General features: G+C 35.5%; 1 protein-coding gene across 1 annotated transcript; it reads right to left on the bottom strand.

Annotated features, from left to right (window-relative positions):
• Window positions 1-6,863: 6,863 nt before the first annotated feature.
• Window positions 6,864-14,376, bottom strand: LOC101310497 (protease Do-like 10, mitochondrial-like). The gene is made up of 8 exons (XM_004293386.1): window positions 14,020-14,376; window positions 13,638-13,883; window positions 12,122-12,317; window positions 11,496-11,755; window positions 10,448-10,575; window positions 8,892-9,095; window positions 7,399-7,449; window positions 6,864-7,255 (listed from the first exon to the last, which is right to left on the bottom strand). The coding sequence occupies exons 1-8, from the start codon at window positions 14,372-14,374 to the stop codon at window positions 7,049-7,051; spliced, it is 1,647 nt and encodes a 548-aa protein (XP_004293434.1). The 5' UTR covers window positions 14,375-14,376; the 3' UTR covers window positions 6,864-7,048.
• Between the last annotated feature and the right edge of the window lie 515 nt (window positions 14,377-14,891).

The following is a 14,891-nucleotide window of genomic DNA, read 5'->3' as shown; positions in this document are numbered from 1 at the left end:
ACCCTAACCCTAACCTAAACCCTAAACCCTAAACCCTAAACCCTAAACCTAAACCCTAAACCCTAAACCCTAAACCCTAAAACCCTAAACCCTAAACCCTAAATAACAACTATCAATCTTTTTCCACTATTGGTAGTTGTGTCCTACATTCAAAATTGATAGTTGTTATTTTTGAACCAATCTTTTTCCACTATCAAATCATCATCTCTGAGAACTTCTTGAGCCGACGGAACACGAAAATCTCAATTGCATTAGTGTATACGAGTTCCGCTTGATTTCGGCCCAAAACCCGTTATTATAACACACGGTTTTTTTTTTTGTCAAAATTGAATGAGGTTATTTTTAAACGAAATTTTTACTATTATCAAATTATCATCCCTAAGAACTTCTCGAACTGACGTAACCCGAAAATCTTAGTTGGATTAGTGTATACGAGTTTCACTTGATTTGGGCCCAAAACCTCTAGCTATAGCACACGTTTTTTTAGTCAAAATTGAATGTTGGTATTTTTGAACCAAATTTCTTCTATTACCAAATTATCATCCCTAAGAACTTCTTAAGCTGACGGAACCCGAAAATCTTAATTGGATTAATGTATACAAGTTACGCTTGATTTCGGCCCAAAACCGCTACCTATAGCACATGGTTTTTTTTGTTAATATTAAATGTTGTTATTTTTTAACCAACCTTTTTCTACTGTCAAATCATCATTTTTAAAAACTTCTCAAACTGACAGAACCCGAAAATCTCAACCGGATTAGTGTATACGAGTTTCGCTTGATTACAGAACAAAACCTCTTGTTATAGGACACGATTTTTTTATCAAAATTGAATCTTCATATTTTTGAACCAAACTTTTTCTATTATAAAATAATCATCTCTAAGAACTGCTTGAGCTGACGGAACCCAAAAATCAAAATTAGATTTGTGTATAGGAGTTTCGCTTGATTTAGGCCCAAAACCTTTTGCCATAGCGTACGGTTTTTTTGTCAAAATTTAATATTGTTATTTTTGAACCAAACTTTTTCTACTATCAAATAATTATCTCTAAGAATTTCTTAAGCTGACGAAACCTGAAAATCTCAATTGGATTAGTGTATATGAGTTCCGCTTGAATTACATTCAAAACCCGTTGGTATAGAATACGGTTTTTTTGTCAAAATTGAATGTTATTATTTTTGAACCAAAATTTTTTTACTATCAAATAATCATCTCTCAAAACTTCTTCAGCTGACGGAACCCGAAAATCACAATTGGATAAGTGTATACGAGTTCCGCTTGATTTCGGCCGAAAACCCCTATAGCATACGGTTCTTTTGTCAAAATTGAATGTTGTTATTTTTTAACCAAACTTTTTCGACTATCAAATAATCATCTCTATGAACTTCTTGAACTGACGGAACCCGAAAATCTCAATTGAATTAGTGTATACGAGTTCCGCTTGATTTACAGTCAAAACCCCTTCGTATAGAACACGATTTTTTTGTCAAAATTGAATGTTGTAATTTTTGAACCAAACTTTTTCTACTATCAAATAATCATCTCTAAGAACTTCTTGAGCTGACGGAACTCGAAAATCTCAATTGGATTAGTGTATACGAGTTCCGCTTGATTTAGGCTTAAAACCCCTTACACACGGTTTTTTTTGTCAAAATTGAATGTTGTTATTTTTGAACCAAACTTTTTCCATAATCAAATCATAATCTCTATGAACTTCTCGAATTGACGGAACCCGAAAATCACAATTGGATTAGTGTAAACGAGTTCCACTTGATTTCAACCCAAAACCTCTTTCTATAGCACACGGTTTTTTTGTCAAAATTGAATGTTGTTATTTTTGAACCTAAACTTTTTCTACTATCAAATAATCATCTCTAAGGACTTCTTCAACTGACGAAACCCGAAAATCTCAATTGGATTAGTGTAGAGTTTCGCTTGATTTGGGCCCAAAACACCTTGCTATAGCACACGGTTTGTTTGTCAAAATTGAATGTTTATAATTTTGAACCAAACTTTTTCTATTATAAAATCATCATCTCTAAGAACTTTTTTAGCTGACGGAACCCGAAAATCTCAATTAGATTATTGTATACGAGTTCCGCTTGATTTCGGCCCAAAACCCATCGCTTATAGCACATGGTTTTTTTGTCAAAATTGAATGTGGTTATTTTTGAGCCAAACTTTTTCTACCATTAAATCATCATCTCTATGAACCTTTTGAGCTGACGGAACCCGAAAATCTCAATTGGTTTAGTGTATACGAGTTCCGCTTGATTTTGGCCCAAAACCCCTTGCTATAACACGTTGTTTTTTTGTCAAAATTGATAGTTGTTACTTTTGAACCAAACTTTTTCCACTATCATATCATTATCTCTAAAAACTTCTTGAGCCGATGGAACACGAAAATCTCAATTGGATTATTGTATACAAGTTCCGCTTGATTTCGGCTCAAAACCCGTTACTATAGCACACAGTTTTTTTTGTCGAAATTGAATGTTGTTACTTTTTAACCAAACTTTTTCTTCCAGAAAATCATCCTTTCTATGAACTTCGTGAGCTAACGGAATCTGAAATCTCAATTGGATTAATGTATACAACTTATGTTTGATTTCGGCCCGAAACCGCTACCTATAGCACACGGTTTTTTTGTCAAAATTGAATGTTGGTATTTTTGAACCAAACGTTTTCTACTATCAAATCATCATTTCTAAAAACTTTTCGAACTGACGGAACCTGAAAATCTCAACCGGATTAGTGTGTACGAGTTCCGCTTGATTATGGTTTAAAACCTCATGCTATAGCACACGGTTTTTTTTATCAAAATTGAATCTTCATATTTTTGAACCAAACTTTTTCTATTATAAAATAATCAACTCTAAGAACAGCTTAAGCTGACGCAACCAGGATATTACAACTGGATTAGTGTATACGAGTTCCGCTTGATTTCGGCCCAAAACCTCTTGCCATAGCGTACGGTTTTTTTGTCAAAATTGAATGTTGTTATTTTTGAACCAAACTTTTTCTACTATCAAATCATTATTTCTAAAAACTTCTCGAACTGACGGAACTCGAAAATCTCAACTGGATTAGTGTATACCAGTTCCGCTTGATTACGGCCCAAAACCTCTTGCTATAGCACACGGTTCTTTTATTAAAATTGAATGTTTTTGTAGTCGGTAGTTGATAAACTACCTTCCCTGCCCATAGATTAGTCATGAAACTTATAGATCGACATCCAGGCTACCTAGTCATGGAGTCGGATCATCAATATCACATCAGGAGGTCCTCCGTCCAAGCACGGCAAGGAGGCATCGTGATAAGAAATATGTGTAATGTGTCCCACATCGAAAGTGTGTTGTAAGTGGGAACCTTCCTAATCTATAAAGGAAGGGTTCCCCCTAAGTAGAAGGGATCGATCTTCTTCTCCCCCAAAAGGCATTGAGGCCTCCCGATAGTGAATTCCAAGTGGACGTAGCCATGCCCTCCGACGGCATGGTGAACCACTATACGTCCTTGTCTATTGCCCATGATGTGTACAGTTTATATTCGTGTTCCACTGTGATTCTACATGGTCCTCCGGGATTATGCAGAAACATTTAGCGCCGTCTGTGGGAATCATTACAAAAAGTCACGTTGTTCCACCCGAGAGGCATTCCAGTAAGCACATGGAGGTAGACTAACCACCAAACTCATGCAGGAAAGTCAGCACATGGTGTCTGATATGCAGGCCCAGGCCGGGCCCAAGCATCAAGCGGAATAGCTTGACCCGGCCGGGAGCCCTTCATCACCCGGTCTTAAAAAAAAAATAAAAAATAAAAAAAGGTAATGCAAGGCGAAACCCGGAGATGGCTCATCTAGACCCGTGTACTCCTCCCGCTCGAGTGTACTCCTCTCGCCCGGGTTCATGACCCAGCCTGTCCGGGTTCCCTTTTTCGCATCGGGATGTTGGAGAACCAAAACCTCAATTAGATTAGTGTATACGAGTTCCGCTTGATTTCAGCCCAAAACCTCTTTCTATGGCACACGGTTTTTTTGTCAAAATTGAATGTTGTTATTTTTGAACCAAACTTTTTCTACTATCAAATCATCATGTCTAAGAACTTCTCGAACTGACGGAACCCGAAAATCTCAATTGGATTAGTGTATACGAGTTTTGCTTGATTTGGGCCCAAAACCCTTTGCTATAGCACACGGTTTTTTTGTCAAAATCGAATGTTGTTATTTTTGAACCAAACTTTTTCTACTATCAAATCATTATTTCTAAAACCTTCTCGAACTGACGGAACCCGAAAATCTCAACCGGATTAGTGTATAAGTTCCGCTTGATTACGGCCCAAAACCTCTTGCTATAGCACACGGTTCTTTTATTAAAATTGAATGTTGTTATTTTTGAACCAAACTTTTTCTATTATAAAATAATCACCTCTAAGAACTGCTTGAGCTGACGGAACCCGAAAATCTCAATTGAATTAGTGTATACGAGTTTCGCTTGATTTGGGCCCAAAAACCCCTTACTATAGCACACGGTTTTTTTGTCAAAATTGAATGTTGTTATTTTTGAACTAATTTTTTCTATTATCAAATTATCATCCCTTTGAACTACTCAAATTGACTGAACCCGAAAATCTCAATTGGATTAGTGTATACGAGTTTCGCTAGTTTTTGGTCTAAAACTCCATGCTATAGCACACGTTCTTTTAGTCAAAATTGAATGTTGTTATTTTTGGACCAAACTTTTTCTATTATCAAATCATCATCTCTAAGAACTTCTCGAATGGATGGAACGCAGAAATCTAATTGGATTATATACAGGTTCCGCTTGATTTCGGCCCGAAACGGGCCCATAACCTTTTGCTATAGCACACGGTTTTTTTCGGTCAAAATTTAATGTTCTTATTTTTGAACCAAAGTTTTTCTATCATCAAATCATCATTTCTTTGTACCTTTCGTGCTGACTGAACGCGAAAATATTAATCCGACTAGTGTATACGAGACTTTCTTGATATCATCCTAAAACCTCGCTCTTGCTATAGCACGTGGTTTTTTTTGTCAAAATTGAATGTTTTTATTTTGGAACCAAACTTTTTCTATTATCAAATCATCATTTTTAGATACTTATCGAGTTGACAGAACGCGAAAATCTGTATCGTATTAGTGTATACATGTTTCACTTAATTTCAGCCCAAAACCTCTTGCTGGATCACCCAGTTTTTTTGTCAAAATTGAATGTTATAATTTTTGAACCAAACTTTTTCTACTATCAAATCATTATCTCTAAGAAGTCTTCGACCTGACGGAACCCGAAAATCTTAATTGGATTAGTGTATACTAGTTTCGCTTGATTTTGGGCCAAAACCTCTTGCTATAGCACACGGTTTTTTTTGTCAAAATTGAATGTTGTTATTTTTTAACCAAACTTTTTCTATTGTCCAATCATCATTTGTAAGTACCTCTCGAGCAGACGGAACGTAAAAATCTTAATCTGATTAGTGTATACGAGTTCCACTTGATTTCGGCCCAAAACCCCGAGATATAACACATGGTTTTTCTGGTTAAAATTGAATGTTCCACTTGAACTGCGGAACTCGAAAATCTTTATCAGATTAGTGTATACGAGCCCTGCTTGATATCAACCTAAAATCCCTCGTTATATTGCACATGGTTTTTTTGGTCAAAAATGAATGTTCTTATTTATTAACCAAACTATTTTATTATTAAATCAAGATTTCTACGTACTTCTGGAACTGACAAAACTCGAAAATCTCAATTGGAATTGTGAATATGAGTTTTGCTTGGTTTCACCTAAAAGGCCTTGTTATAGCACATGGATTTTTCGGTTAAAATTGAATGTTTTTATTATTTAACCAAACTATTTCTATTATCAAATCATGATTTCTACGTATTTCTCGAACTGAGGGAACTCGAAAGTCACAATCAGATTAGTTATTTTTTGAGGCATTAATGTACCTTGTTTTGATAAAGATTAAGCTATACATAGTCACTTCAAATTCAACCATATATGAACATAACCTCTTACTATAGCACACGAGTTTTTAGATGATTTGTCACTCATGGTTTTTATCATGCTTGTATTTCAATATGCACCTCTTGACATCTTTCAAACCTTAATTCGTGTTCTAAAGGTTTTTGCAGACGATCGAGATCAAAATACGTCACGGGTATCAAGTCTTATAAAGAAATCAAAATCTTTATTTTTTGAGGAATGAGTGAATTTTCAACACTACGATGTGTTCTATTCCTCTTATAGATACCTCAAGTACCTTGTTTTTATAAAGATTTAAGGTATAGATCGTCGCTTCAAATTCAGCTATAGGAGTTTGTTTTATCAGCCTAGCAATTCTTGGTATCAGAGCCTGGTTGGCTTGGCTTTGTGGTGGCGGACGTGGACAGCCGAAGAGTCTAGCCCTCACGCTAACGATGAGAAGGGAAAGCTCCCTCGGCCACCGCGTTAAGGAACGAAGCAAATCCCATGTCATTTGTCTTTGTCTGGTCCGGGATGGCCATAAAAGTCTGAAACATTATACAGTAAAGCTAAACATCCGCGTTGCAATGGGTAGTGAAAGATAACGATGTTTATGAACCAGCAATTTGAGGGCAGAAAGCAGGATGGGACACTTCTTAGATCGGACGGGCGATGCTGGATTCACCTCCTAGATCGAACTGGTGGCAGCTGTGGCGCTGCAAAGAGGTACGGCTGGTCAGCTACCCTAGTTCCGCATTTTTCGCAGCACTAACTTTACAGCAAAGTCAACGTGCCCAAGGCCAAAAGCCTCAATGTTGCGCATTACCTTAATTTCATTGCCAGAAATGTTCAAGTAATATATTTGCGCAATAAACCACATACTAGTGTGTCAAACTAATATAAAAGCCGGTAATGAAAAAATTAACATAAAAAGCTTTAGAAGTCCCACCCTAAAAGTTTCAAGCCTTGTACAAGCAACAAGATATGAGGAAGATCATGCCCTTCAATTTATCGGTAGAGGTGTGAGGAAATCACAGCTTTAGCAAAAGGAGTTTGCAAGCTATTTTATTTTTCTACAAGATCATTTGACATCGCAGAGGGTATCCTGTGGCATTTTAAAATTTTAGAAGTCGCAACTTTTGCTAAATTATAGTTCAACACAACAACTCTATCATCATCCAAGTCGAAACGCACGCTCTCTTCGCTACAGCTTTCGACAAGTTGGCATAAATGTTTCAAATTTTCAACTTCTTTCCCATTAACCTTCTTAACCTGCCACCATACATTAAAAAGTGCATCAGTAAGTTCTCATCTTCTGTGGTATGCTTTAACCTCAGGAAACATTTATAATAACAATGAACACTAAAACTAAGTGATATAACAGCTGTTGCAGTAACTGAGAGATTTGCTCATACCTGTAGCTCAGCAAGACGTTCATATCCAGCATTGATATCATCCATGAGTACCTGAACCAATGAAAACTACAATTCAAATTTCCCCATCTAGCTGATTGAAAAAGAGTTCTGCTAATTAATATAGGACATACAGCCGCAATTCATTAGAACAATGGTAATTAATCTTTCCCAATAACCTCTTTCAATATTTTCCTATCTTTTCATGTCGATTTTTTCTTTTTTTCATAATTAGGATTTTTATTTGAAAACAAGCATGACACATTGACACATCTACATCCATGTGTGTACACGGTCAACACAATGAGGAATTTATGAATACAAAACAAGTAATAACAGATTGTCATGTATTCTAATGTATCCATGTTTTCTTAACATAAGCATTTTATAAAGTAATAACAGATAGTCATGTATTCTAATGTATCCATGTTTTTTTAACATAAGCATTTTATAAAGTGTATCCATGGAAAATTTAAATCGTTCTTTTACCAAAGTTAAAATTATCATAACATAATCAAAAAAAAGTTTAAAGCAACAGTACTTTACAAAAGTTACTGTCTTTTTCAATTTCGGTTATGTATTTTGAGGACGAGCTCCTTTATATGGTTGCTAAAGTACTACTTATTTTGAGTTCTTATGTTGTTGTTCTTTTAATAGTGAGTTCTCATGTTGTGGGATCGATCCCTGTTAACAAAAATGTCTATCTGGGAACTGGATCCAAATCCAGAAGATTATTAGGCTTACACTAAAGTAGATAAATTACCAAAGTTAGAAAATGGAAAGAACAAAATTTATGGTATTGTGGTAAAAGAGTGATCTATATAGGTCAAACTCAGTTCAATGAAGGAAGAGGATGATGCTGATTTCTTTTCTTTTTTATAATATTTGGGTGTTGCAGAGATGAAGACTTTAGATTCATAGCATCATCAGTTCCAAAGTTGAATCTAATAGCTCGATTCCACACCCAAAGTGATGAGCTATATGAACCTAAATTCTACCTCTTTGAATGTTTTAGAGAGGAATCAATGATATTGAGTATCCACTAGTTTATATAAATCAGGAATTGTATTTATCAATTAATTAATTATATAAGTATAGTAATGCGTTGTAAATTGAATTGATTTTGTCTTGAATTGAAGTTTTGAGGCATAGGAAGCAAACATAGAGACTGAAGAAATTAGAGAAAATTGAGATCTGGGTTTTCTGTGTTGAGAAGATGAAATTCTAATAGAATATAATAAAAATGAAATTCCAATAGCTAATATGTTTATATTAATTAAAGCATATGATGATCCATTTTACTGCCTTTATCAGTCATTTTGCATTAGGGCAATATAGCATTTTAATAATTAAAACATATGTAGGGTGAGATAAGTATACAGTAGGGGATGACAATAGCCACACCCATAGTAGTGAAACAAACATACAAAAGTACTGCTTTAACACTAAAATAACAAACATAAATATAAAAAGTAATAACAAAAACTATAGCAGACCTGAGATAGGATGACAAATTGTTCACCAGCTCTTTTAGGTGATTCCCTCAGCGCAATTTCGCACAATTTACGAGGTGAAGTATTATACCAGTCTTCTCCATACTCATGAAGGTAAGGTTGAGTGAGTGGAACAAAGACCAAACCGGCAAAAATGTAATAACTAGGAACTTTATCGAACTGATGAACTGGAACTAATGGTTGTAACTGCATAATTGAATATATAATAAATAAAACCATAAAGTAACTATAAATTGCATGGGGAAGAAGATCTTCATTGCTGATGAAACAACCACTCAACTGTTTATATGTCATCTTCGTTAGCCAAGCAAGAAGAGGGAGTTCAAGCATTTACATGTATAAAAGCTAAATCAAAAATTTATAATGACATCACAACACAATTCATACAGTTACGTTAATACTTTAGTGAGTTCACAATAAAGTAACTGATGAACTAGGAAGATAATTGAACTGGTAAACTGGAACAAATGGTTTTTATTTTTAAGAACTGGTGAACTTGGAAATAATGGTTGTAACTGCATAATTGAACATATGATAATAAAACCATAAAGTAACTATAAATTGCATGGGAAAGAAGATCTTCATTACTGATCAAACAACTAATCTTTTTATGTCATCTTAATTTTTTTAAATTCTTATGTCATCTTCATTACTAGTGCAAGAAGATGGAAGTCGAAGCATTTATAAGCATAAAAGCTAAATCCAAAATGCATAATGACAGCATAACACAATCCATTTGGTTGCATTTACTACAGTGAGTTTACAAAATAATAATAATAATAATAATAATAATAATATTGTTTTCTGAAACTGGCTAGTGTCAAATATCACCAATCTTCTGTTGCTTTTGTCTCCTTTATTAGTACAAACAATGAACTTCATTTGAAACATAGCAAAGAGTGACGAAATAGACAAGAAGCTGGATACCACAAGTGTCACAAGGTAAATGACCAAATCAGGACATCTATAACTCTAAGGAACAATCAATCATGACATAATCTAACAAAGATCACATGTACAAGTATCTAATTAACTTATTAAGACAAACTGAGATCTATGGAACACCATCCTGATATTGTTTTGTGAATCCCCACGTTCTTGACCACACTTGAGTTCCTTAAAATCTTTCCCAACCACCATAAAGTTCAGCCAGAATATACAAAGTAGGGAACACCAAACAATAAACATTTTAAACAGAACATATCTCAAATGAAGAGAGTTTACAAGCAAGTGAACAACCAACTTTCCATTTTTGTTGCACTTATAATACCAACTAATCAGCATCCACTCTCACCATGGCCAGGCTAACAGCTGTTGGATAAATGATATGGTACATAAATTTCTTGACATTTTTGTTTCAAAAAAGTTTTTCTTTTCCTAAACAAATTAGTCAGTCTATTTAAGTTGCATGAGAGAAAATATAAATAAAAATAATAAAAATTTAATGCAACTCCACAGGACGCCGAGCTTATACTTACTCTTCATAATAGAAAACACACTAAATCAAGTAAGCATGCAACAATAGTTCCGTGACTTACAGGTTGAAGGGTGATACTGAATTCATATTCTTTGCCATCCCTCAGAACTCTAACTACAGCTGTTTCATTGGGTTTCTTCATGGAAACCAAATGATCAAATGTTATCCGCTCTCTGTTCCTGAAGTGAACTGCATTGTGTTGAAATCATACTAAAGATTACAATCATGAAAAGAAAAACAAATAACTGAAAACAAAAGAAAAGATTCTCCGGCATGCTAACAATGAACAGTGTGTTCATAAGATCATGATATTTTACATTAAATAAAAGAATTAAATTCAGTTTACCCCCATGAAGTTTGAGAGTAACTTCATGTTAATCCCTATACTTTCAATTTCATCAGTTTACCCCTCAAACTTTTGAATTTTCCTCGAGCGTGACCAAATGTCCTATATTCTGTCCAAATCGGACGTTAACTACTGATAATTTTAACCATAACTGTGAGGCTAGTATCTAGAATTTGGGCAAATCGGACCTTATATGTCCAAATCGAACCTTAACTGTTGATAACTAAAGGTCAATTCAAACGGAATATGAGAATTTGGGCACGGCAGACAGAAATTGAAGAGTTCAAGGGGTAAACTGATGAAAATAAAAGTGTAGGGACTCACATGAAGTCACCCCCAAACCACAAGGGGGTAAACTGAATTTAATTCTAAATAAAAAATAAAGCCTTGTCCAACCTAATGAACATGTTGGAGATCCTTCCCTAGTGACACCACCTGCTGATACTTGTATGTTGTTTTCTTAATACCTAACTGAACATGATAATAAGTCCCTATTTGAAAATGTTTTTCAAGTAGATTTGCTTGTTTAATAGTATCTCTGTACAAGTCTTTTATTAGTAGATCCTAGAAACCACACTCCTCATAACAGTGACTTTGTAACTCAGGGAACTGTTTGGTTGGAAGCAACACGTCAGACAATGCAAATGATGCATAACATTGGCAGCGTGACTTTTAGTTGACAGTGACATTACTTTCGGTACAGCATGAACCAGACCCATACAAAAGAAAAAAAGTTATTGTGGTACCGATAGTCAGTGACAACCTGTTCCATCATTGGCTACAGGGACTCCATCAAAGACAAGGACAATATCATCTTTCTTTAAGACTTTGTGGGCATCCGAAAGAGGGTTGATTTTGCTCACTAGTACCCCAGTCATTTCAGGATTCATGCGAAAGTGGTTCCGGAGTTGAACATTTTCAGTAGGCTGGCATGACAAACCTAGAGAGCAGAATCCAACATATTTACCTCTTTCTTCAACTCCAGCAATAAAATGCTTTATTACAGGAACAGGAATTATATAACTGGAAAGTCCAACAAAGGAAGATAAAGTGTTAGCCGAAATGAACAATACCCTAACACAATAACAAGGTTCCAGGAAGCAAATGCTTAAATTAGACTAAAAGATCTAGGTAATGAATTTATGCCTCTATTTGAAATAAGAAATTCAAATAGACAAGTGGAATAATGCATCATTTATAGGCTACAGATCTTTGATTAATTTCAGATTTAAGACAAAGATCAAGTCATGAGGGCCAAAGTAGTATTTGTGTTGTTTGCTGCCACAGAATAATCAACATGTTCAGCTAAAGGTAATGATTGTAAAAGTAAACCTACCCTAAACTGCTATGAAAATCATAACTGGCAATCTGAACCAGAATATGACTCACCCAATATTCTCTGCACCAGAAAGGTTTTGAAAAGCAACACCAGCAACTTTACTTCCCATGATTGCTGGGCCACCACTATTCCCCGGATTTATTGCTGCATCAATCTGTATTGCCATAAGCTGGGTTGCACCATGAACATATTGTGTAGGTTCAACCCTGGAAACAACGCCCTTAGTAACAGAGATGTTGTCCCCACCTGTGGCCAAAACCAAAGCATTAATTAATTCTACAAACTTTTCCTGCGTACACCATGCTTTCCCTATTAAGTCATTGAAAGAAAAAATTCAGGCTGGATCTTATACTGATTGCCTAGATAAAGGCACACACAAGGAAAATAAAGTAAAGAAGCAAATGTTCAAGATAATATTGAGAGAAGCAAAAGCGTTCATTCAATCATATAATGGAAAAAAGAATAGAAAAAAAAAACAGTTGTGGCATCATTGGGAAAACAATTAATTGTTTAAATTTATCGTCAAGTAGCTGTGTTTAATGAGTCTTATTTCATGTTTCCTGCAACAAAGATTTAATTTCAGTAGCAGAACAGCCATGAGGATCCAATCTGTATAATCCGCGACCATTCTCAATGTAGAAAGCTGAAAGTATTTGTTACTAGAGACCAGAACACTTCTTCGTCATGTGTTATTCTACTATCATGACAGCAGCATGTATATGAGAGTTTGAACCTTCTAAAGACCCGCATCAAAAATAAATACATGAAAAAGACGTCAGAAGGGAGAAATGAGTCTTCATCTTTTGATGATTCAGAAAAATTGAACTCTTAACAGAATTGACCATAAAATGAATTTGATTATTGAAAGAATTCGTCTCTCTATAAATATTGTGGACGATTTATTATTTTATAAATTATTGGCAGTTCATTAGTTCATCAAGGCCAAAGGCCCAAAACTAATATATTTCTCTTGCATACCAGTTCCAACTGATAAAATTTTAATGCAGACACTCTCTAGTAGGGAAAAAAAAAAAAGCAAATAAAACTGTACTAAGAGTATTATCAGAATTAGTTGCTAGAAAGAATCCAATTGAATTGTTTAATTTTTGAAGCATAAATAATCTTCCACTCCCATCTTAAAGTGATGATTATACATGATCGTGCATTAAAAAAAGAAAGAAAACGTAACAATGTTATCAGATGATTATTTCCTCATAAAGCCATTTGATAGCCTATGGTAGAGTAAAACATTCCTTCTACAGGTGTGCATAAGGTAGCGTTAACTGGCAATTCGTGGACTTGGTGTAGATAATGTAGAAGATGGACTGAAGTAAATTGTACATACGAGAGACATGAATGGATATGTCTGCAGTATGAAGAAAATGAGGAATAGATTATAAAATACTATTTATTGATCAGAACTGTTCTGTTATGTTCTGATAGGATATGGTTCTAAACACTGAAACGAATTCTGTGTTTCGTTTAACTTCATTTTTTCAGTTCACTGTTCTATTAATTGGATCTGATATAAAATAAACAGAGTGGTAATAGTAATTTCATTGATACCTTGAGGATATCCAACAACAGCAACGGCTTCTTGCAGTAAAGGAATATCTCCTAGCTCAAGGGGATTCATACCCTCCCAGAACTTATCACTTTCAACACTTAAAATGGCTAAATCACATTCATGACCAACAGCTTCAACTTGCGCTTTATGCTTGGTAGGAGAGCCATGCTTTCTTACAAGTACAAAGGTATGATCAGCAACTACATGAGCATTTGTAAGAATTTTGTTGCCAGCAATTACAAACCCTGGATAATAATAATATCTCCGAGTAAGAGTGGATTATGCAAGTAAAACTAAAGGCAGTATATGATTTAGTTAATCCAAAATAAGGTTTAGATAAATAAAAATTTAACAAAAACAAGAGAAATGAGAGTAGATTACCGGAACCCATGGTCTCTCGTTGGGACTTGTTCTGCCAGGGCAGGAAGTAGTTAGGGCTGCTCGCCACAGTAAAAATCTTCACGACTGAGTCCAATGCCAGCTCTATGGCATCCGTATCCCTTGTGCTCCTGCTCCTCCGAATACCTAAACGTCGTCGTCTGAGTATATTCCTGACGGGTGGGGAGGCGAACGGCCCATTCTCAATTTTAGACTCAGGTGAGGAACAATCTTGTGCAACATTAGCTGCCACATCGGTACAACTACTAGAGCCAATACTTCTACTTGCCGTATAAACTTTGATCAACTCAATAGAGGAGACGGAAGAGCATAGCCGCCTTCTAAGTGCAACCAGCATTTTAACACAGCGGCGCTTTCGGAGTGACTTCCCTCGGTCCCCTAACAAAGGAGGAGGGGGGTGCATAAACAATGGGCCCGCACTGGCTTGTAAGGCCCAGCTACCTAACTAGTCTTCGGCCCGTGTGTGAGGCACGGATTATTTCACTTCTTCACCTATCATGCTTTCCAGTTTTTCCATGACTAATTGTTCAAGATTTCCGTTGGTTTCTCCTCGAATTTGGTTGGGACCCATACCAGACCACATCTAACCCCTCCCTGTTTCGCGTCAGTAAATGATGAATTTCATGTGGAAATTAAATGTCTGAAATTAATTTCAACAATGAGCTTACATGGCCACCAAGAGAGGTAAAGCCAGCAAGCTGCAGCTCTTCTAAAATGCCCTGCTCAGCTATTAAACAAGCCTGCAGAGACAGGTTGAACTTTAGATTCCAACTAAATAACTGACATTTCCATCCAAGAAAAAAAAAATGTCACGATAATTCATAATAATTCTACGATTTCCTAATTTCAATAAT

The sequence above is a fragment of the Fragaria vesca genome, linkage group LG3, assembly GCF_000184155.1.
Source record: "Fragaria vesca subsp. vesca linkage group LG3, FraVesHawaii_1.0, whole genome shotgun sequence".
Lineage (NCBI taxonomy): Eukaryota > Viridiplantae > Streptophyta > Magnoliopsida > Rosales > Rosaceae > Fragaria > Fragaria vesca.
This window is presented reverse-complemented; position numbering and strand designations above follow the sequence as displayed.